Below are 24,942 nucleotides of genomic sequence, written 5' to 3' on the forward strand. Positions count from 1 at the left end.
TGTACATGATGGGGTGTTCCTCTCCGGCCCGGACCTGGGACAGGACTCCCCCCAGCCCCACCTCCGAGGCGTCCGTGTGCACTATGAGCGGGAGTGTAAAGTCAGGGATCCCTGATCTGTCAATATCTCTTTTGCTATCCCAACCCGGCTAAAGAGGAGCATCAGTTCCCGGGCGACCGCCTTTGCGGTGGCTGCACGTAGGGGTAGAGCCTCGGGATATCTGGTGGCGTAATCCACCAGAACCAGGATGTATCGGTGTCCCCGGCTGGTCTTGGGGAGGGGGCCCGCAATGTCCATGGCTAGTCGGTCGAAGGGAACTTCTATGATTGGCATCGGGATAAGAGGGTTCCTGACTGTGGCCCTAGGTGCTACTCTTTGGCACTCTGGACACCCCTGACAGTGACGCTCTACATCCCGTTTTATCCCCGGCCAATAACACCTTGGACCCGCCTGGGCCGAGGTGTAAGTGGCGGGATGCCACAACACACACACACACACACACACACACACACACACACACACACACACACACACACACACACACACACACACACACACACACACACACACTAAACTATCATTAGAAGGTTCAATATAAACAACACTGTACAAGATCAATACAGTTGCATGCAGACTCTTGAATCCAAGGCTCTATTATTTATTTTTCTATTTGCGTACTTATACAAAGATTAAATTTCGTAATTCGTAGGACTTGAATGCACCCTTGCCAAAACCCATGGCTGATGTCATACTGTATGTGGATGGAAGAAAATGTAGCCAGAAAAATATACAGATAAATATTGTTCCTGAAAATCTTGATTATTTATTACATCTGATCACATTATGCTGACAGCAAAAAATACTTTCTCTTACTTAGAGAGGGTCAATACTCAATAAGCGGGAAAACGGTGTGTGGCTTCAGTTTGTCTGCACCGCTCAGGTCCTTAAGCGAGACCACAACCAAGCATCCAAGGACCTCGGCACGTAGCTTCTTCATCAGTTCACATGCAGCAAACAGGGTCCCTTGTAAAACAGAACACAAACGGCATACAACCTAAATATTTAAAGCAGTTCTGTTTCATATTTGGTGCATGTTCATTTAGCCATGTGGTAGCGATGGATTGTTAAACTCAACTTTTAAAAGAAAGAAATAAACAAACAACGTCAACATTTCATAAACACATCATCTCTCACCTCCAGTGGCCAAAAGATCATCAATAAGAATCATTTTCTGTCCAGGGGATACAGAATCTTCCTGAACTTCAGCCTCAGCCTATGTTGGGAACAAAACATTATATTACCAATAAAGTCACTCACATAGAGGGAGGGGGAACATATTGTACCAAATTGTTATTGTCTTGTCATTTAAATCAAGTATCCTTATGTATGTGTAGTACATAAATAGTAGGCTAAAAACCATAGTGTTCACCAACATAATACTTACATAATGACTACATATATACCATCAACGTGAATAATGTGTTTGGTTGAATAATCATTAAGCTGAGAATATGGCAGTCCCATCTTACCGTGCCATACTCCAACGTGTACGCCACAGACACAGTAGGTCCTGGCAGCTTGCCTTTCTTCCTGATCATCACAAAGCCCACTCCTAACCTCTGAGCCAAAAGAGGACCGAAGAGGAACCCACGAGCATCAATACCTGTTGTACAAAGACCGGAAGGTTGGGCCAGTTAGAGAATTTACATTTCAATTTCTATAGCCCTTAATCACCGGTACAGTTGCTAAGGGCTTGAAAGGCAATATATTTATGACAGCCATCAGACCCAAGCCCCCAAGAGGGCAAGAAAAAACAAATTAGCAAGGAAGAGATCTGGAGGAGGAACGCAGAGTGGGGGATCCCTAGACTGGGTAGCCCCGCCCGTTCTGCCGGCGATTTGAGTTCGCCCTGCAGAAGGGTCTGGAGAAGAGCAATACATTTCTTTCTAGTTTCGATATGTTTTTGCGGGAGCCAAACACCAAGCTGGCTTTTCCCCCTGGTGCGCTATTGGCTGGTTTAACACAATGATGACAGGGAAGCGACGGCAAGCAGCCAATTGCGTACAGAGTTAATTTAACTCCGCCCGCTGATCACGCCTCTTGTGCTGAAGAAAATAACAGAAGCTTCCCCGGACCAACGTGCAATCTACGATTGAGCTTGGTCTGGCAATAGCCAGGCTAGGGGATCCCTCCTTCCAGGGATGTTCAAAACATTACAATCAGACATTTATTTTGGTTTTTCTTTTGTCCCTTCCCCCCCCCCCCCCCACCCCTCCAAGGTTAACACACATATGATCAGATAAGCATGCATACATACAATTCATTCTACAGTTATACTTTGAAATATTCGGCAACCCTCAGGTGCCCCCTATTTTAGTTCCATTCATGTCTGCATATACAAAGAAGATGACAAATACAAAAAATAGAAAAATAAATTATTATTATTATTATTATTATTAATAATAATAATAATAATAAGTTGCCTTCGCACACTTTGTGCTTGGCACCTAAAAAGCTGCAAGCAGCATTTTACGGTGCCAAGCCTAAAGCAAACCAATAAACCATCAAGACCCTGACAGGCCATTAAAACCCTGACGCAGACCATGGAGACCCTGACGCAGACCATGGAGACCCTGACAGACCATGAAGACCCTGACGCAGACCATGGCTGATAGACCATTAAAACCCTGATGCAGACCATGGCTGATAGACCATTAAAACCCTGACGCAGACCATGGAGACCCTGACGTAGACCATGGCTGATAGACCATTAAAACCCTGACACAGACCATGGAGACCCTGACGCAGACCATGGCTGATAGACCATTAAAACCCTGACACAGACCATGGCTGATAGACCATGGAGACCCTGACGCAGACCATGGCTGATAGACCATTAAAACCCTGACGCAGACCATGGCTGATAGACCATTAAAACCCTGACGCAGACCATGGAGACCCTGACGCAGACCATGGCTGATAGACCATTAAGACCCTGACCCAGACCATGGCTGATAGACCATTAAAACCCTGATGCAGACCATGGAGACCCTGACAGACCATGAAGACCCTGACGCAGACCATAAAGAGTTGACAACGCTGGAATAGCCTCAGCTTGGATCTGGTGATGGGCGAACAAACTTTCATGACCGTACGTCAAAAAACCTAGGATCCTTAGGGAATTGAGTGTTTTTAACAAAGAACATATTTGTTCAGCATGAGGATATGCATATGTGAACAAAGTTTCATGACTGTAAGTCAAAGCGGTTACGAGATATGCTTGTTCAAAGTTTGCATTCTTGGACTGTTGCTATAGCGCCACCTTTGGGCCAATCAGTGTAATATTTGCTCTCTGTTAATCTTGAGTCAGCCTCTACAGCTGTAGTAAGTTTCATAAAAAGCGTGCGAGTTTAGGTGTAAGTCAAACGTGGCAGAATAATAATAATAATAAAAAAACGATTACAATAGTACCTTGTACTTTGTGTTTGGCACCTAATAATAATAATAATAATAATAATAATAATAATTTAATAAAAAAAGAAAATACTAATATAATAGAAATATAATAGAAAAAATATATAATAAAAAAATTAAAAAATAAAGGGAGCATGATTGAACATTCTAGATTGTTAATACGTGAATATCTATTCATCCATCATATATTATAAATACATACATGCATCATATAGCGTTTAATCCATTTTGCATTTAAATATTTGTTGCTTAAAATATTTGTTAATTTTTTGGGTGTCTCAGTTAAATAAAAGCTACCTACTTCGGAACCCATCTGTCCGAGCAGGCGAGGCAGAGCCTGTCGAAGAAAATAATATAGTAATAATCTAGGCCCTTATTAGTTACGCATTTAGCTGACACCTCTTTCAGGAGCAACCTGCATTGCAGTGCGCGCAAATACCCCTCAGTATACGAACCCCCAACTTAGACATTGTTAGTGCCCTGTTCCAACCCCTGAACCTCAGGTGACTCCACAAAAAGATAAAGTCTCTACCTAGTTAATGAAGGGGGATCATGTTATGTAGAATTTTTTTCGAGACCCACGCACTGAATATCAGTTTTTTTCTAATTTTAGAGAAGACATCACCTCCCTGATCCATTGTATAAATGAAGGGGGATTACTTGACTTCCAGTTACAGAGAATGAGACCGGAGAGAAGCAAATGCAATAGCATTTTTCTGGTGGGCAGACAAATTCTCCTCTGGCTTTGTCACACCGAAAATAGCAGCGACAGGGTTGCGGTCAAATGTTCTGCTACATATATGTGAAAGAGATTCAAAAATTGATTTCCAGAAATGATTCAGTCTCTGACACGTCCAAAACATGTGGCCTAAAGTGGCTAAAATATAAAAAATATATATATAAAAATATAAAGTGGCTAAAATATATCCTACAAATATATCCTAATCTAGCATTTGGGGGGGGCGCGCGCACGATCGCGGTCTGACGTAATTGTTGAGGGGGGGGGGGGGGGGGAAGAGTATGATCGATAATAGAAAATGCGCGGATCTTTTTTTTTCGTTTGGTCGTGCCGCCCCCCCCTGTAATGCCGCCCTGGGCGGCTGCCCGTATCGCCCGTAGCTAAAACCGCCACTGAGTGGGACTCTATGGCCTCTTTATGGCCTCCTTCCATCCTCCCTCCCCTGGATACATGTGGGAGAATATTAATCAGCACATCCAAGGACATGCAGTAAAAACCCTTTAACCATGAACACACTAAGCATTAACAAAGTTCATATCTCATTGCACCATTTGACCCTGAACAAAGCAAGGCAAGCAACGATCAATCCAATGGTTTTGGGTTCCTCTGTAGGCACAGTGGTCACATTCAAACTAACACTATATATACTAACTACTATTATAGAAAGAGCAACGAAGAACTGCATACAATGGGCAAGTGGAACGTTAAATGCGAAACATTCAGAATTCAGTCACATCACTCACCGTTTTTGAATGATGATTCCACTATGTGAAATGATTTGTCATTATGTGGAGAAATGGTTGTGTTTCAAACTGTTTTAATGATGTGATGTAGCAGATAAAGGTAGGCACTCTGGAAGCTACGGTGTAGATGTTACAGCGCTGCAGTTCTGAGTCATCTTAAGAAAAGGTCAGAGGTGTGTCAAAAGAAGGATGCATTAAGTGGAAAACACATTAAAAAAAACTCATGATATGTAAACTGAATGTATTTTATATCATAGTGTTTCTAAAGTGAACAATGACCCGTGAGAGCTTAAAGGTCCCATGACATGCCACCAGGTGTGAATGTCATAAGAGACAGATTTTCAAACGGCTAACCACACTCACACCGTGTGGCATGTCATGGGAGCTTTAATAACCCTATTGCACTAAATATTGATTTAATCGTTAGTAATGAGGTACAAGTAGTAGTACTAGTTTTGTGGGATTTTCTGGTTTCGGACAATTTGTAGATATTTAAACATCCACCGGGTCGAATTTACCCGGGAACCTTTTTATTGTACATGACAAACGAACATAACAGGGGGGTTAAGGGAGGTGTGGCGACAGGACGGCTACTTACCAACTATCAGATCGACCACCGGGTGGCACTCTAGGACGTGTTGTTCAAACAGATCGACCACTGCTGTCAGGGCTGCTGGACTTTTCATTATAGGGCAAATATCTCTGCAAATGAAACACATCATGTTTCAAACACACGATGTTAGGCTTGATGGGCAAAAATAACCTAAACGGACATTACATTATGAATATAGTCAACTCTGGGCCCAAATCTAATAAACACAACACACCACACATTCAAGAGGGTCAAGATGACCCTCGAGCCCCCTCCCTATCAGTCTGCGGAGAACACTGCCACAGCTAGATGGCGAGGACACACATATCACACAGAAAGACAACACAACCCGGAGGCTCAGGGACAAGAGAACCCTCGATAACCCACACAAAGTCTAACACACACACCTGGCTAGGAAAGATACTATAAGTTTCTCAAAGTTTGTCAATTTTAAGGGCACAACAAACGTGATTTGCTACAAAGTCTGCTGGCTGTGATGAGAACTCATGATGATGCAGCTCAGCTGTCCCAAGTGTCTCCAACTGCTTTTAAAAGAAATTCAACCATTTAAACCGCTGCTACATGGAGGTTTTTTATTTTATTCTGCCTGTGTTGAAAGGTCTGTTCCTATCCAATTCCTGTTAAGTGCAAAGCCCAAAGCATACTACGTATCCGTAATCCGACTCTGTAACTACGGAGACCCCTCGAGCATTTGCAGTTCTCCGTCGGATGTCAGATACGCAATGTAAAGGGCTCTTTATGGTCCGACGTTAACGCAACGCAAGTGGGTTACGGACCATCGAGAGTATTGTATCACTATGCTCGATCATTATAGGTCCTAGGCCTCGAGGGTATTATTTCACCATGCAGCGAGCCAGTATTTGTGCGTCACGCGTTTAGGGTCAATCGGGTTTTTACAGGTTAACTCTATGTTGCACTCAGCCTTATCCCCGCGGGATGCCCCCCGTAGGAAACCGTCCCTAGTCTCATCTCCTAATGTGGTTCCTATATAACTATGCAGGATTCGGATTTTATCAACGGGTTCTGCCTACCTTTTGTTTGGGCGCCTGAGGTGAGACTGCCGGAATCGGTGGTGCTCCGGGGTCCCGGGGCGTGCCCCTCTCCGTCCTCAGTCGTTTTCCCAGTAGTCGTCCAATCAGAAAGAGGATCACGTCAGGGTCACCAATTTGTTGGGAAAAACAGTCTGCCTAGTTACTTGACCAGATAAAATGAGACGGAGAGGTAATAAAGTCTATCAGCACGAGGGCCTCGGATTTATTGAGTAAAGTGGAAAAGGTAATACTGATTCATAAAGCGTGAGAGGTCGAATATTCTACGTCCCCTAACAGCGCTGAGGTCGTCCGGAGGTCGTCCGGGAGCTCTTCCGAGGTTCTGCCTCGGAAGAGCTCCCGTGATTTGGTGCATGAGAAACTTATAGTATCTTTCATGGCCAGGTGTGTGTGCTAGACTTTGTGTGTGTTATCGAGGGTTCTCTTGTCCCTGAGCCTCCGAGTTGTTTTGTCTTTCTGTGTGATATGTGTGGCCTCGCCATCTAGCTGAGGCAGCCTAATATCTCGCTTGGCCGGGTGTATGGGGAACCACGTGGGAGAAACGCTACTCATGCTTCGGACATGAGTATGCCATACACACCCCTCCTAGGGGGTGGCATCCACCCCGGCCTTACATTGCATGCATCCCTTTGCACAATGACACGGAAGGCAAGGTAAAAACAGAACATGTGATTAAGCAAGAAATTGAGATTATGGAATTAAACCAAAACAATTAAGGAAATCAAAATACAAATCAGAATACGAGGCTATATATCATCACGTATCCTCCTTTCAGCACCTTCAGCTATAGAAAAATAAGATAAAAAGCAAGCGGGAACATCTTTCATTAGCCCCTGCCAGGGATGCACATGGGAGTATGGGCGGTAGCACCCCCATACTAATTAAAAAGACCCGTTTATTCAATGGCCCTGGCAGGGCGCTATCCTGGTGAGCATGAGCAATACAGCGGGGAGTATTATTGCAAAAGATGGCATTCTCCCTTAACCGGATTATAGGCTATACAGCAATTGAAGCAAATACATCCAGGGGTGCCCTCAAGCCCTAAGGGAACGGGCCGCAGCCCCTGGTCCCGGAACACAGATCCCTGGTCCGAGCGGCGTGGCTGCATCAGGTGGGAGGAGGGGGCGGTGCTTTAGCTGGGAAGGGCCCTCTTCCGTTCTCCTGAATGTTAATAGGAGGGATAACCCAAGCCCTCTTCTGTCTCTTAGAACTCTTACGAAAGCGCAAAACTGGCAGGTCTGGAATAACCTAAAGGAGTTCAAGGATTAATGTTGACGCCATGAAGATCTGTACTGGGGATTTGTGTGGACTGCTAAAACCTGAGCAGGGATCAACTATTAACCACACTTTAACGCCATTGTTACAGCGTTTAGGTTTTCAGTTAACCACTATAGATGGACCAATCGTTCCACTGCAACACTCCGGGCGTTTTCTCTGATCCCCTCCACTAAACTTTTTGTGGGGAAAACCCTGAATACTAGACAATCACATTACAAAGTCAATAAGCCTATTAGCCATGTGCTGTAGTTGGAGGGCACTGGGCAATGAAATTTACCATAGCCCTTAGAATCTGACCAAATTGTTTTCTCAAGCAAGACTTAAGCCTCAAAGCAGTTAAGCCTTGAGCAAGTCTCACAAGAGGGGAGTTGAAGTCAAGTCTCCAAGTGGTTTGATACTGACATGTCATAAGCTGAAAATCAATGAAAGAAATGGGTTTGGTTCTATGGAGAATGAAAGGTCTTCACACGTGTACTTGCCTGAGACGTGACAACGACTGGGGCGTTGTCGTTACTATCAGTGACTGTGAGGTCAAACCGTATTCTTGTCCTTCCATGTCTTGAGCTTCCACTTCCAGAGTGTACTCCGAGTATATCTGCAGATGAAATGATGAAATTAACAGATTCCATTTTCAATTAAACAAGTGTATATAGAAACCTTTCTGCTTAAAACAACTGGCGTGGATAAATGAATACAAATCTGTACCTCTCTGTCAAGCCCTTGGCCGTTGACTCTGATGTCTCCACTAACAGGGTTTATGGCAAACATATCCGGAATGGGAAACTTTGGCTCCTGGTTCAAAATTTTAAAGCGGATACCAGCAGAACCTTGTTCATCCAAATCTGTGGCTTTGATTGTAATCACTACAAAGCCTGCAAGGGAAAGACGAGGGAAAGCAGAAAGAATGGATTTACAAAAATATGAAGCTTTCTAGTTGTAGCCTGTGGTCACATCTAGAAAACAATGTTGATGTAGAGTAGGGTTGCAACGATAAGTCGATTCGATAAGTCGGGGTAAAATTCCCTTACCCCCAGACAATTGATAAATGATTTTAACAATTGATTTATTAGGTGCCAAGCACCAAGTGCAAGGCAACCTATTGAAATTGTTAGTTTTATTATTATTATTATACCGACGCGTTTGACTTACACAGCCTACACCGTTGCAGCCCTTATGTAGAGAAGCTTTCCATCATAAGCTGCAGTGTTGATTTAAAATTCAAGTGCCTTCAATACTTTCTGTTCCATGTTTATTCAAATAGAGTCGTTGCATTTTGAAAGCAGTTAATTAAGTCATCGCCCGGTTAATCTCAAATTGCAAGTCAACACGTTTAATAGAAACCCTGATTTCCTCTGTGTGGCAGTACCATTTTCTGAAGCCTCTGCAACTTGTCCGACAAAGGGGTCTTCGGTGAAAATTGGTCTGTTGTCATTAAGATCCAAGACATTTACAATGATGGTCATGGGTGCCTCAGCCGCATCCTTTTCTCTGCCAAACACATTGGCATGAGCGTCGAACTGCATAGATAAAAAAATATTATTTTACATGCAAGGGTTGTGCATATTGACATTGTGAATTTGGCCAGCAGGTTTCCACCTACCGTGTACATTGCCTGCTTCTCCCTGTCTAGGGGCTCAGTCACAAAAACCTCACCGCTGAATTTGTTGATATAGAAGGGGCCCTCGACAGGCAAATCAGATCCTACAGCCGTTATCTTGTACTCCATTCTTGACTCTTTATCTTGATCAGAACGGATCTAAAGGAAGATAAAACATAAAAAAACATTGTTCCTTTGGCAAGACTGAATAGTAATGAAGTACCTTTTGCTGGGGATTTCGATAATGTTAAGTTAAGAATCTTCACCATGTAGTTCAAGTTAAAAATAACCCAACATCATCTTACCTGAGCCACTTCAGCTGGGAAGGGCCCTCTTCCGTTCTCCTGGATGTTAATAGGAGGGATAACCCAAGCCCTCTTCTGTCTCTTAGAACTCTTACGAAAGCGCAAAACTGGCAGGTCTGGAATAACCTAAAGGAGTTCAAGGATTAATGTTGACGCCATGAAGATCTGTACTGGGGATTTGTGTGGACTGCTAAAACCTGAGCAGGGATCAACTATTAACCACACTTTAACGCCATTGTTACAGCGTTTAGGTTTTCAGTTAACCACTATAGATGGACCAATCGTTCCACTGCAACACTCCCTCATTTCTGAACATTCAGGGCGTTTTCTCTGATCCCCCTCCACTAAACTTTTTGTGGGGAAAACCCTGAATACTAGACAATCACATTACAAAGTCAATAAGCCTATTAGCCATGTGCTGTAGTTGGAGGGCACTGGGCAATGAAATTTACCATAGCCCTTAGAATCTGACCAAATTGTTTTCTCAAGCAAGACTTAAGCCTCAAAGCAGTTAAGCCTTGAGCAAGTCTCACAAGAGGGGAGTTGAAGTCAAGTCTCCAAGTGGTTTGATACTGACATGTCATAAGCCGAAAATCAATGAAAGAAATGGGTTTGGTTCTATGGAGAATGAAAGGTCTTCACACGTGTACTTGCCTGAGACGTGACAAAGACTGGGGCGTTGTCGTTACTATCAGTGACTGTGAGGATAACCTTCACTCTTTCACTCAAACCGTATTCTTGTCCTTCCATGTCTTGAGCTTCCACTTCCAGAGTGTACTCCGAGTATATCTGCAGATGAAATGATGAAATTAACAGATTCCATTTTCAATTAAACAAGTGTATATAGAAACCTTTCTGCTTTAAACAACTGGCGTGGATAAATGAATACAAATCTGTACCTCTCTGTCAAGCCCTTGGCCGTTGACTCTGATGTCTCCACTAAAAGGGTTTATGGCAAACATATCCGGAATGGGAAACTTTGGCTCCTGGTTCAAAATTTTAAAGCGGATACCAGCAGAACCTTGTTCATCCAAATCTGTGGCTTTGATTGTAATCACTACAAAGCCTGCAAGGGAAAGACGGGGGAAAGCAGAAAGAATGGATTTACAAAAATATGAAGCTTTCTAGTTGTAGCCTGTGGTCACATCTAGAAAACAATGTTGATGTAGAGTAGGGTTGCAACGATAAGTCGATTCGATAAGTCGGGGTAAAATTCCCTTACCCCCAGACAATTGATAAATGATTTTAACAATTGATTTATTAGGTGCCAAGCACAAAGTGCAAGGCAACCTATTGAAATTGTTAGTTTTATTATTATTATTATACCGACGCGTTTGACTTACACAGCCTACACCGTTGCAGCCCTTATGTAGAGAAGCTTTCCATCATAAGCTGCAGTGTTGATTTAAAATTCAAGTGCCTTCAATACTTTCTGTTCCATGTTTATTCAAATAGAGTCGTTGCATTTTGAAAGCAGTTAATTAAGTCATCGCCCGGTTAATCTCAAATTGCAAGTCAACACGTTTAATAGAAACCCTGATTTCCTCTGTGTGGCAGTACCATTTTCTGAAGCCTCTGCAACTTGTCCGACAAAGGGGTCTTCGGTGAAAATTGGTCTGTTGTCATTAACATCCAAGACATTTACAATGATGGTCATGGGTGCCTCAGCCGCATCCTTTTCTCTGCCAAACACATTGGCATGAGCGTCGAACTGCATAGATAAAAAAATATTATTTTACATGCAAGGGTTGTGCATATTGACATTGTGAATTTGGCCAGCAGGTTTCCACCTACCGTGTACATTGCCTGCTTCTCCCTGTCTATGGGCTCAGTCACAAAAACCTCGCCGCTGACTTTGTTGATAACGAAGGGGCCCTCGACAGGCAAATCAGATCCTACAGCCGTTATCTTGTACTCCATTCTTGACTCTTTATCTTGATCAGAACGGATCTAAAGGAAGATAATACATAAAAAACATTGTTCCTTTGGCAAGACTGAATAGTAATGAAGTACCTTTTGCTGGGGATTTCGATAATGTTAAGTTAAGAATCTTCACCATGTAGTTCAAGTTAAAAATAACCCAACATCATCTTACCTGAGCCACTTCAAATGGGAAGGGCCCTCTTCCGTTCTCCTGGATGTTAATAGGAGGGATAACCCAAGCCCTCTTCTGTCTCTTAGAACTCTTACGAAAGCGTAAAACTGGAATAACCTAAAGGAGTTCAAGGATTAATGTTGACGCTGAAATAGGAGGGATGGAATTGCAAAAATAATGATATACATCTCAGAAAAAAACTTTTGATATGACTGGGATCACCAATATACCTCCGTCTTATTGGAAGGGTCCACATTTGCACTCTTTTGCAGATCATTTCCTGGATTCTGATGTGCCTGAATGGGGGTATTTCCATGGTTATGATTGCCGTTAGAAGGGTGATGACGGCCATTTCCATGGAGTTGCACCCTGATTATTGTACTCAATTTGTGCCCCTTAGAATTCAGCGAAGAGATGAGGAAGGCCCTTCGTCTTCCATGCAAGGTAGTTTCTCTTGTCACCTTCACAAAATACCACAATTAGACACATTACAGCCAAAACTAGGACAGAGAAGCTGTATTTATACATCTCACACTTACCGTTAATGTTCCATCCGGCGCCACGTGGAAATGGCTGTCGCTGCTGCCGAATTGGAATCTTTTGCGGCAGTCATCAAAACCAACTGAAATGTCAGCACAATAGAAGTTAACTTTCATACACTGCATAAGAATAAACCCTGAGTCAACACACAAGAAATAAGAGTAATGAGGACAAATTAGCGCTGGACCACCCACTGGTCTCTTTTTAGTGCTACTCTCCACCACCAATGGGCATGTAAGGCATATTCTTTAGATTAGATGTGATAGGTAGGCCAAAAGTGAACTTCTAGTAACAGTTTGCGCTGCTCAAGTGAACAGCTATCTAATTGGCCGACGCAGTGAGAGACAAGGGATGCTGAATGTGAAGCTGCTCCACCTGCAACAGGCATCACTGTACCGTCAGACACATCGGCTCCTCTCACTTCCTTCCCCCTTGCATCGGTTATTTGTTTACAAGAGACAACACACACACGCACGAAAAGTCCAGTGCGTGCGCTATGTGAAAAGCAACTTCAACGCAATGACAAAGAATCTAATTACGAGAAATGTAAATTCAAGATGGGTGAGTGTTGAGTGTTTGTGGCATATTTCATTAATAATTAATGTTTCTTAGCGTTCTAGCCAAAAATTGCATACGAATTGAGTACGAGTCCGCCAAACAGTTTGAAAACGTTCCAGTTCGAACACAGGAAGTGTTCCAGAATCCCTTGTGAGCCTGCGTCCAGCACTAAGTGAATGGGAGGCCAGGGCTGCACTTGATGCAGGACAAGAAAATATAAAATTTTCTTTATGTAGCACCACTTCTGGCCTGTATCCGAATACAGATAATATTTGAAGTTAAAGTGAATAACATTTCTGGCTACTCTCCCCATGTCTTGTAGGCTGAAGTCACCAGACCAATAGTCTGAACCGCTGGGTACATTCATAAATCAACAGGCACAGACCAGAGGGCTTCTGGACGCAATTGGATGGACCTACAACCAATCAGAGCAAGGGAAATGTGTGACACATCAGTGGCAGCCATCTTGGTAGTTTATGAGAATGCCTCAACAGTGCTCCTCTGTACAGTCGTGGTATCACACCAGACCCATAGTACTAACCCATGAACCCATAAACGGTTTTAATTGGGATGCAGGATGCAGGAAATCTGTCTGAACGGATGGATTCCTTTGTAGTTTTGAGGCCTAAGCGTATGTTCTTACGTTTGCGGAAGCTTCTGACCAGTCCCACTTATGTCCTATTGACCGGGTGGGCAGCCAGCACAGCAAACAGGTACAACATGTTTGTTGAAAGGGAGATGTTATCGTGTGCATTTTTATAAATTACGACCATTGCATAATTTTCAGAGAACGAAAGTTGTTCCGGAGTTATGCATTGACTCCAACCACGATACAGCATTTTATAGTTGAGATATTAGTAGCAACGATATATGAGCTGCATTTGGTGCTTTGGTGCATTTGATGCACAGGATTCTCCAATTTACAACAATGCAAACTCAATGTACCACACACAATCAAATTAACAACACACTTTAAATGAGGTTAACCCGTTGCAGGCCTGTTATTTGAAGCTTGTGTGCGGTGGGGCCTAAAAACTGTACTGGCCGCTTCACTCAGCGTTGAGCTCGAAATAAAAGCACGTCCATGTGTAGGTCAGTACTCACGAAATCCAGGGTGTAATTAGTAGGGGCAGAAAGGGATTGGGGGATGATATTCTCACGAAGATAATGGCAATGGCGATGGCAATCCAAACACACACGCGGGCAATGGCGGTGGCGAAGTCACAAGGAAGAAAACACAGAAACAGCAGGGCCATCTGCTGGAAACCCCTCTCTCTCCAACGTCCAGCTCCTTTAAGCATATTATCCGATGAGCCACAATATCAAACACTATTTCATATCGAACTAGCATTAGCTTTGCGTTAACTTAAGTCACAATACAAAACTACGATATGCGGGCACATTAGCACAGAATGCTACCGCTAACTAGCACGTCGCTAACCGCGTTACACATCCAGTACTCTATAACCAGTTACTATAACAGTTAGATATAGCACAATGGAGGCATACACATCGTATTCACCTTTTGCAGGTCACAAAGAAGTTTAAATCAGGACCACGAGTAGTCGACCTCACGATAAAACTTAACTGCTTCCCACACTACGATGCCTCCTCTTAGCTCTCAGGTCAGGTTTCTTTCTCTACATGTGCTCACTGCTCCCCACACTAACCTGCTGCACTAGTCCCGCCCGTTACACGGTGAGGCTTTATTCGGATTGGCTTGTGAGGTCTTAATACAACCAAAGACAAAAAACAGAAATTAAATGATTTACGTGTGACAGGTAACAGGTTAAGTTAAACATAAACAAGGCTTCTTCCTCTTTTATATCCTGAATTCACAAATATTTTACAGACTTGATAAACTTAGAGACCTTTATATTAATTTATCTTTTAACTGTAAATAGTTTTATTAAACGTATTATATTTATGCTTTTAACCCGCACACATTTTAACCCATTTTATTATTATGAACTCTATTTATTTATGAACATTTAACACAGCATTTTATTATACTGTTAATTATTTTTTATGCTCTGTAACTTATGGTTTTTGTACAGGGCTACACCCTCCCTCTTCTGAACGTGTAGATGTCCTCATCACACCTTTTGTCTTTCTTTAACTTGGAAGATTTTTGTACAGAGCTACACCCTCCCTCTTCTGAACGTGTAATGTCCTCATCACACCTTTTGTCTCTCTTCAACTTGGAAGGGTGTTTTTTGTTCTCCTCCTCCATGTACCTTTTGGATGTTTTGGACTTTTTCCTTGATTCGTTGTCTTGGTTTGGAGGGTTTAACTTGAGTTGGATGACCATGCCATGGTGCATGATAGTAACTGGTTCACAAGATGGATGACCAGGTTTCTCATAAGTGAATCTCATAGATGGCTTTGGTTTTCTCAGGGATTTCCGGATTGTAGAAGACCTTTCACTTTCACTTCTAGCGCTTTTAGCAGCTTTATCACGTCTGGCTCTGTTTAACAGAGGTGAGCTTGCTCCCTCTTCTGAATCTTGCAAATCTTCCGCAGATTCAGTATATGTCTCTTGGACATAAGAGTGTGACAGAGGAGGTGCAGCACCTTCAGGCGGTTCCTCATACTCTGTTTCTGTAAGTTGTTGATTTTCTGCAGCTTCACAGTTTTCCTCTTCAAAGTTTTCACTTTCTTCAGAACTCTGACTCTGTTCATCCTCCACAGGTTGATTTATCATGTCTAATTGTTTCCTGACCTCATCCACATCAAAATCTGGAGGATTGTGGACAGTTTCAAACTCTGAGCATGATGACTGTCACTTTCTTCAGACTTGGTTGATAGATGTTTCCGGGTAAGTTGAGCTCTTGTTACAGGTCTCCGAGCAGAGTTTGTATTATCTGATTGGTTAGACAACCTAACCATGTACCCGATGGGCAACAGGTGGTCTCGATGGAGAGTTTTTACCACACCTGTACCATGCTCTGGTTTGACCTTGTAAACAGGCAGATTAGGCAACTTCTCCACAACAACATATGGTGTTGATTTCCATCGATCTTGGAGTTTATGCTTGCCTTTTAGACCCAAATTCTGAATGAGAATTCTGTCACCTTTCTCCAAAGGTGAATCTCTCACACGGTGGTCATAGCGAGCTTTGTTTTTCGGATGACTCTTTGTAGCAGCGTCAGATGCCAGTTGGTAGGCTTTTTGTAACTCTTTCCTCATCCTGGCGACATACTGTTGGTAGGAGGTTTCACTTTCACCATTTGGCGAGATCCCAAAACAGATGTCAATGGGTAACCTTGCCTCCCTTCCAAACATGAGATGATAAGGGGAGTATCCTGTGGATGGAATCATTCTTGGTGCAATTGTATGCATGTACCAGGTGGGTGATATGTTGACTCCAACTTTGTTTCTTTACAGTGTCCAGGGTACCAAGCATTGCTAAAAGTGTTCTATTGAACCTTTCTGGTTGTGCGTCCCCTTGTGGGTGATAGGGGGATGTTCTTGACTTCCGAACCCCAAGCATGGACGAGAGTTCTTTGATCAGGCGACTTTCAAAATCTCGTCCTTGATCCGAGTTATCCGTGCAGGTAGGCCGTAGTGCACAAAATACTCCTCCCACAATACTCTTGCAACGGTGATAGCCTTTTGATCTTTTGTAGCAAATGCTTGTGCGTAACGTGTATAATGGTCTGTCACTACTAACACATTAGCAACACCTCTAGAGTCAGGCTCTATCTGCAAAAAGTCAATACAGACTAAATCTAAAGGGCCATTACTTGTTATTTGATTCAAAGGCGAGGCATGCTGAGGGAGTGTCTTCCTGGAGATACATCTACCACAGGTTTGAATGTACTGCTCGACCTCAGCTGTCATTCGCGGCCAATAAAATCTGTCTTTGATCAGTTCGGTAGTGCGTTCCATTCCCATGTGTCCGCACTCATCATGTAGAGACCTTAACACCATTGGGCGGTATCTGGCTGGTAAGACAAGTTGTTTGATCCGTTTTCCGCATGTTTTTTCTTTTACTCTGTAGAGTAATCCATCCTTTAATTCCAACTTTCGGCTTTCGCGTAAGAGCAACACAGTCTCAGGTGAATAATTTTTTGAGCGTGTCAGCCCTTTATTCTTTTCCAGTGCCTTCTTTAATGGCCCAATTGTTGGGTCCATGTCTTGTGATGCCTGGATATCTTTCAGACTTAGCTGATCCAGCACGTTCATGCTAAGGTTCACTGGGAACACATGCTTCTGGTACAGCTGCAGCAGGAGCTCCCAACTGGTCCACCAATCTGTCGGGCACATCAGCCTCTCCACTAATGCAGGCTCGCTTGCAGAGGGCTTTGATGCCAGCAGGTGGGACACTAGTCCACTCTTTAGCCTCCTCTGGAGAGTATTGTCGAGACAACAAGTCAGCATCGATATTTTGCCTCCCAGGTCGATATTGGATGGTGAACTCGTAGGTGGCAAGGGCAGCGAGCCAACGATGTCCGACTGCACTGAGTTTGGCAGAGGTCAACACATGTTAATGGGTTGTTGTCAGTTCTTACAGTAAACTTAGCTCCATACAAGTAATCGTGAAACTTGTCCACGACAGCCCATTTTAATGCCAGAAATTCCAATTGATGGACTGGATAGTTGTGCTCTGAGTCTTTAAGCTTCCGACTGGCGAAAGCTACTGGTCTGAGGCCCTCAGGATATTCCTGGTTCAGGACAGCGCCTAGGCCATTCATACTGGCGTCCACATGTAAGATGTACGTCTTAGTGGGGTCAGCGAATGCTAACACTAGGGCATTGATCAAACAGTCACGGATACGCTCAAAAGCGGCCTGGCAGGCCTGAGTCCACCGTTCTCCGAAAAGCTCTGATGGCTTGAAATAGACTTTGCTTGGGTCGACACTCTTTTTGAAATTGGGGTCTTTCCAAGTGGGGGCATAACCCTTGGTGAGCTCAGAAAGAGGACGGACAATGGCAGAGTAATTTGCAATGAACCTTCGATAGTAACTGCAAAATCCGAGGAAGGACTTCAGAGGTTTCAGGTGAGTGGGCTCTTTCCAATGCTTGACTACTTCCACTTTGTCTGGATCAGTAGCTATTCCATTAGCAGAAACGATGTGACCCACATACTTAACCTCAGGGTGGCAGAATTGACATTTGTCAATAGAAACCTTCAATCCGACCTCCTCTAGTCGATCCAGTACCTTGAAAAGATGTTGCTCATGCTCTTCAAGTGTCTTGCCGAAAATGATGATATCATCCAAGTACACGAGAGCTTCCAGAAGATGCATATCGCCAACAGCTTTTTCCATTAAGCGCTGAAACGTTGCCGGCGCTCCTGTGATTCCTTGTGGCATGCGCTCAAATTGATAGAAACCAAGAGGGCAAATGAACGCTGTCTTCTCTTTGTCCTCCGGAGCCATCTCTATCTGGAAATAGCCACTGCGCAGATCTAGGACTGAGAACCATTGGCTGCCGGATAGAGAATCCAAGGCGTCGTCAATGCGTGGCATTGTGTACTGGTCTGGTGTGGTGCGGTTGTTGAGTGTTCTGTAGTCGATACAGATTCTTATACTCCCGTTCTTTTTGCGAACTACAACGATCGGTGAGGCGTATGGGCTACGGGACTCTGTGATAATTCCAGCTGCCAGCAGTTGTTGTATGTGCCGCCGCACATCGTCTATGTCTGCAGGGGCTAGTCTCCTTGACCTTTCCCTGAAGGGTCTGGGGTCATGCAGGCGTATGTGGTGTTCAACACCCTTTGCACGACCAACCTCCCACTCATGCAGTGAGAAAACATTCCGCCTCTCAGCTAACTTCTGCTGAAGCTGACTCTTCCACTCTTTGGGAATGGGAGAGTCTCCGAAATTAAAGAGACTTGGGTCTATGGTTTCAGCTGTGAGGTCGGAAGGCCTGACTGGGGTAACTGTGTCCACAGCATACATCTCAGCAACAACGGTCCCAACTGGGATTGAAGTTGTCTTTTTGGACTCATTCTGAATGAGGACAGTGAAACTGTTGTTGTCTATGTCGGCGTCTGAGAGCACACCAGGCTGTACCAGCAAACCGGTGGGGAGCAACTGGTCAGTGGGTGCACCAATCAGTACAAGATCTTTGGACGGGGCACTCTGTCTTTCCACTTTGCACGTTGCATAGTACTTTGCACCTGGAGCAATGGAGAGTGAACCGGGTCCTTTCCACTTTATCTGTCCCAAGACTTCATTTTTTGTTGACTGCTCTTGTGCTTTAACAGGGGCATAAACAGACTGAATTCTCATTGAGTACACAGTGTTCTCGTCACCTTTTGTCTTCGCCAGTTCCCATAGGCGGCGGAACAGAGATGTGTTGGTTCCAACCAGCACAGGGGTTTGTTGTTGGTTTCTTGGCACAGGACAAATCAAGGCGAGCACTTCTACTCGTCCCGTCACACCAGTGATCTCTTCTGCAAACTCCATCTCAACAACAACATATCCTTTGTAAGGATACTCAGCGTCAGCAAGGCCCCAGAGTCCAAGGCCAGAGAGGGGTTTTATCGGGACATCAAGTAAGTGTTTGTTATACCAGCTTTCAAAGATGATAGTCACATTAGACCCACTGTCGATGAGAGCATCGCAGACTACATCATTAACTTTGATGGTGTGAATAAATGATGGACCTACAAGACCTTCAGGTAAGTCAGTGTTGTTCTCTGGGACTTCAACCTTATTGGTTCTAGCTACACAGTGTTCTTCAGCTGCAGGCTGCGGGTTCTCTTTGTGGGAAAGAGGGGAAACACGCGCCAAGCGTATGAGCTTTCTAATGACTTTCTGAAGATTCTCAGGGGCAATACATCTGGTGGCTATGTGGCCATTTTCCCCACACCGATAACAGAAAAACTCATCATTGTCTTGTCGGGGAGAGGAGACTCTGGAATGAGCGGGCTTGTAACCCGTAGCTGCTTTGTATCGGTGTTGATGTGTATTTCACTGCCATTACACTCATTTTACTTTCTAGTGCTTTCACTTGTTTCCTTAGTGATTGCAGTTCACTCTGTGACTCATTTCTCTGTTTTTGTTTCTCTGTAAGACCGTTAAAGGACTCATCAGATGGTGGCTGAGGTTGTGGGTTGCTTCTCTGCTCTAACTGCGCTCTCAATTCTTGAATCCGAGCTTGCAGTTCACTCCTAGAGACTGATCAGGTTCTTTCTCCTTTTCAGCTTGGACGGTGCGTACACGCTGAGGACGCAGGTGTGACACTTGGCTTTGTCTGGCTGACTGGCGACCTTCCTCTTCCATCACTTCTCTTAACAGGTTCAAGAATGTAGGGGGATTACTACTCCGCTCCCTAATTTTCAACTGTAGCAACATGAGTTCAGAGGTGGACCCTCTAAGAAGCTGCTCTAAACGAGTGCTGTTGGCAGCGCTAACAGGTAAGCCACCTCCTTGTACTACTTTGACAAGAGATCTCTCTACTCTTCGTAGGAACTCAGACAGACGCTCACCAGGCTGTTGGTGGAGGGCTCTGAATGACAGATATAGTTCTTCTGAGGACTCTACTGTACCAAAAATGCTCTCTATAGCCTCTATGTACTCACGTGGGCTAGCATCAGGTTGAGTCAGGCGCACAGCTTGAATGATCTCAAAGGCGGGCCCTTTGAGACTTTCCAGTATCCGACGTCGTTTCTCTTTGTCTGAGCACTCACCTTCCTCTACTAAGAGTGTTGCTTGCTCCAACCAGTTGTCTAAGGTCTCTTCTCCAGTGGGAGTGGGACTGATCCCGGAGAATGTCCGCAGACGTCTGTATGGGTGACTGTCAGGTTGTTTGTTTGTTCTGCTCATAACATCACCGACTGCACGGATGATGTCTTCAGGGTTGCTGTTACTTTCTTTGGTGGGGGAACGTAGACCTTGGATGTCCTTCAAGGTTCTCCCTTCACTCTGCAAAAAGTTAAGTAGCTTCTCTTCAAAGTTATCAAGCTGAGGCTACTTCCTCCACTTATAGGCATTATCTCAGGTGGGATTTTAGAGGGGTCGATCTCTTCACGACACTCACATAACACCATCAGCGATTGCTGTTGATGGTGAAACATTTTGCCCCTAACTCTAACTCTTCCAAGCCTTGATGGTCCCTGCTGTTTCTTCAATGTCTTCTCTTGAAAAACCTTCAGGCACTCCATGTAACAGGAAGGCATGCTTTAAATCTACTGATTCTCCTTTGCACCAGTTAATTAGCTCACGTTGTGATGGACTGTTTGCTAGGACTGCCATTGTTGTACTTTACTTTAATTAGGGTCCGGGCAGCTAAGCTGCCGGGAACCTATTGTATTCCTAGGAATTCTTTCTTCTTTCTTCTTCCAAGGAAGTCATACTTCCCATGGGTGAAAACTCACCAAACTTTGCACAAAGGTCCAGTCCCATGCCAGATTCACTCAACTCCAAGGACATGTGCCCCCCCCTCCTAGGGGGGGCACAATAAGCGTTTAAATTTAAAAACTTAAAAAATTCCTACCAAACCAACGGTAGATGCTACAGTGTTGAAACTTCACCACAATGTAGCCTCAATACTGCTGAAACTTTAGTCCACTTAAACTCATTACAAATTATGAAGTCCATCACTCTGTTTTTTTCAATAACTGTAAAACTTTTAAAATGTATCTCCTCCCACAATTTTTGCTCAATTGTCACCAAACTTGGTACAGAGCATCTCCAGACCGTCCTCAACAAAACTTTTTTCTCGGATTTTTGATTAAGCAAAAATTGATCCTACAATGCATGAAAACGTATGACTGTAAACAGTACTGTAAACGTATACCATCAAATTCTTGATAAATACATTTTCAATCTTCCTGAAAAAAATTGAGAATATTCTGGAGTCATGGTTGATGAAGTTTGGCAAATATCAGAATTTTATCTCAAAAACTGAATTTTTGAGAACATTTTGAATTCTGCTCTCATGGGAACAACTGCAGCCAATGTGAGAGTGGAATTTTTAAACATCATATTTTCTCTTATGAAGCAAAACACTTATCATTAAAAACAAATCACCAACATTTCCATGCTGTCAAGATGCAATTTATGTATTATCAGATTTTTGTTTAGATGACTGAATTTCTGAAATTTTGACTGCACGACAGTGAATGGCTTACTCAATTTGTGAAGCCACTGTTGAAATGCCACTTGCCAATTAGCCAATTAGCTCAGTGCGATAGACAATGGTCTTTGGTTCCAGAGGTTGTGGGTTCAATCCTCAACTGGTGCAATTTGAACATTATAAGGTCAACTGTCCTGTCTTCCTATTCTCCTGTTTGTTGCTCAGAATTTGCCAAAATTAGCCCGGACCCGACCCATTGCTGCGCAGCAGCTATAATTACTTCTAGTTACTGTTAGCACGTTACTTTAAATAAATGCTCTTAAAGTTGTGGGGTCATGTTACTTTTGCTTGTCTCATTTATTTTAGTTTAATAAATCCCAGCGGGGCCTCCATTTTATGTAACCCTTGTCCCATGTAGTCAAATAATAAATCTAGAGTGGTTAATACAATAAGACTGGGCCTGGGCTCGTTGTAGGAGACTACAACTTTGATTCATATGTTACTGTTAGATAATTTTAATAAATGACCACCACAACTGTATTTTACATGTAACAGTATTCATTCACATATTTATTCACGTATTTATTCACAAAATGAAATACTAGTTGAATGTATTTTAGGAAAAGAAACAAATAAAATCAGATGCACGGGATTCTCCAATTTACAACAATGCAAACTCAATGTACCACACACAATCAAATTAACAACACACTTTAAATGAGGTTAACCCGTTGCAGGCCTGTTATTTGAAGCTTGTGTGCGGTGGGGCCTAAAAACTGTACTGGCCGCTTCACTCAGTGTTGAGCTCGAAATAAAAGCACGTGCATGTGTAGGTCAGTACTCACGAAATCCAGGGTGTAATTAGTAGGGGCAGAAAGGGATTGGGGGGTGATATTCTCACGAAGATAATGGCAATGGCGGTGGCAATCCAAACACACATGCGGGCAATGGCGGTGGCGAAGTCACAAGGAAGAAAACACAGAAACAGCAGGGCCATCTGCTGGACACCCCTCTCTCTCCAACGTCCAGCTCCTTTAAGCATATTATCCGATGAGCCACAATATCAAACACTATTTCATATCGAACTAGCATTAGCTTTGCGTTAACTTAAGTCACAATACAGAACTACGATATGCGGGCACATTAGCACAGAATGCTACCGCTAACTAGCACGTCGCTAACCGCGTTACACATCCAGTACTCTTCGTTACTATAACAGTTAGATATAGCACAATGGAGGCATACACATCGTATTCACCTTTTGCAGGTCACAAAGAAGTTTAAATCAGGACCACGAGTAGTCGACCTCACGATAAAACTTAACTGCTTCCCACACTACGATGCCTCCTCTTAGCTCTCAGGTCAGGTTTCTTTCTCTACATGTGCTCACTACTCCCCACACTAACCTGCTGCACTAGTCCCGCCCGTTACACGGTGAGGCTTTATTCGGATTGGCTTGTGAGGTCTTAATACAACCAAAGACAAAAAACAGAAATTAAATGATTTACGTGTGACAGGTAACAGGTTAAGTTAAACATAAACACGGCTTCTTCCTCTCTTTTATATCCTGAATTCACAAATATTTTACAGACTTGATAAACTTAAAGACCTTTATTAATTTATCTTTTAACTGTAAATAGTTTTATTAAACGTATTATATTTATGCTTTTAACCCACACACATTTTAACCCATTTTATTATTATGAACTCTATTTATTTATGAACATTTAACACAGCATTTTATTATACTGTTAATTATTTTTTATGCTCTGTAACTTATGGTTTTTGTACAGGGCTACAGTTGTATGGAATTATTTCCATCTAAATTGACCTGGGCCTATATATTAAGTAGGCCGAGGCCCAGCTATGTTTACCCTCAAGAATCATGACGGCATATAGAAAACCATTGTTACCTTTTCCAAGGACATGTCCGCTATGAAGATGTCTTCTGTCTACTTGGAAAAGGTTTGAATCCTTCTTGAACCCAGGCACACATTTTTGCTGTTCATGAATTCCTGCCCAAGCCTGTAGGAGAAAAGGGGCAGAAAGGTGGAGAAAGGCACACACGTCCAGAGGAATAAGTTATAGTGGAACATTACTTTGATGGTTTGAGGAGAGACCATTGAAGCCCAGGATGGCCCAGGAGGCTCACAGTATTTCAACATGTATGCAATGTAGGCTCATAGGCCTGTACTGACGTGTTAAGGTTCAATGTTTTCACATATTCCCCTGAAATGTCGAGTAAGCTGTCTTACAAAACTAGTTATACTAGCAAACATGACTAGTTAAACTAGTATACTAGAATACACGACTACATTCGTTTGTAACGCAGATTCGCACAAAAAAAAACTAAACAAAAAGGTCTGAGCAGAGAGCAAGTAGGAATAGGATACAAGTAACATTTAATATAGGCCGAGGCTATATTATTTTAATGTTTATGAATTTAAAACTTAACAACTGGACAGCGTCAAATGTAAAAGTACGAAGTAGGGCGTAGGCGTCGTGGAGCTCACACAAAAGTCAAAGGAAATCTCACCTGGGCGAAGACGAGAAGTCCAACTCCCAGCCACAAAACCAGACCCATTGGTCTTAAAATATCCTGTGTTCCGAATTCTACTGAACTCAATGCAACTAAAGCGATCTGTCGAGGAGGGTGCTCTTAGTTAGTTTAGCTTCCTTGTGTTCGTAGCAGACAAAAGTAGTTTCGCCGACCGAGGCAGCAGGAGAAGTTGTTGGGAAGGTATGTTCGGGACGTGACGTCACGTCCACAGGTGCGCTGATGACGCCCCTTCTCGTCCACACTCCAAATATGGCAGCAGCAGGCGAACGCGGAAAGAAATACAAGTCTTTTTGCAAAACCCTAGCGGGTATTTCGAATCCAGTGTGCATGTGCTATCTGGTCGGAAGGACGGTTTCTCTTT

General features: G+C 43.4%; 1 protein-coding gene across 1 annotated transcript; it reads right to left on the reverse strand.

The window, feature by feature from the left end:
• Window positions 1-643: 643 nt before the first annotated feature.
• LOC311350612 (cadherin-1-like) lies at window positions 644-24,794 on the reverse strand. Its single transcript, XM_084470681.1, has 13 exons — window positions 24,558-24,794; window positions 23,935-24,046; window positions 12,433-12,515; window positions 12,124-12,354; window positions 9,799-9,924; window positions 9,497-9,652; window positions 9,263-9,413; window positions 8,602-8,768; window positions 8,376-8,491; window positions 5,555-5,658; window positions 1,530-1,663; window positions 1,195-1,273; window positions 644-1,023 (listed from the first exon to the last, which is right to left on the reverse strand). The coding sequence occupies exons 1-13, from the start codon at window positions 24,603-24,605 to the stop codon at window positions 884-886; spliced, it is 1,647 nt and encodes a 548-aa protein (XP_084326807.1). The 5' UTR covers window positions 24,606-24,794; the 3' UTR covers window positions 644-883.
• Between the last annotated feature and the right edge of the window lie 148 nt (window positions 24,795-24,942).

This window comes from Micromesistius poutassou, assembly GCF_964030765.1.
Source record: "Micromesistius poutassou genome assembly, chromosome: 7".
NCBI classification, from domain to species: domain Eukaryota; kingdom Metazoa; phylum Chordata; class Actinopteri; order Gadiformes; family Gadidae; genus Micromesistius; species Micromesistius poutassou.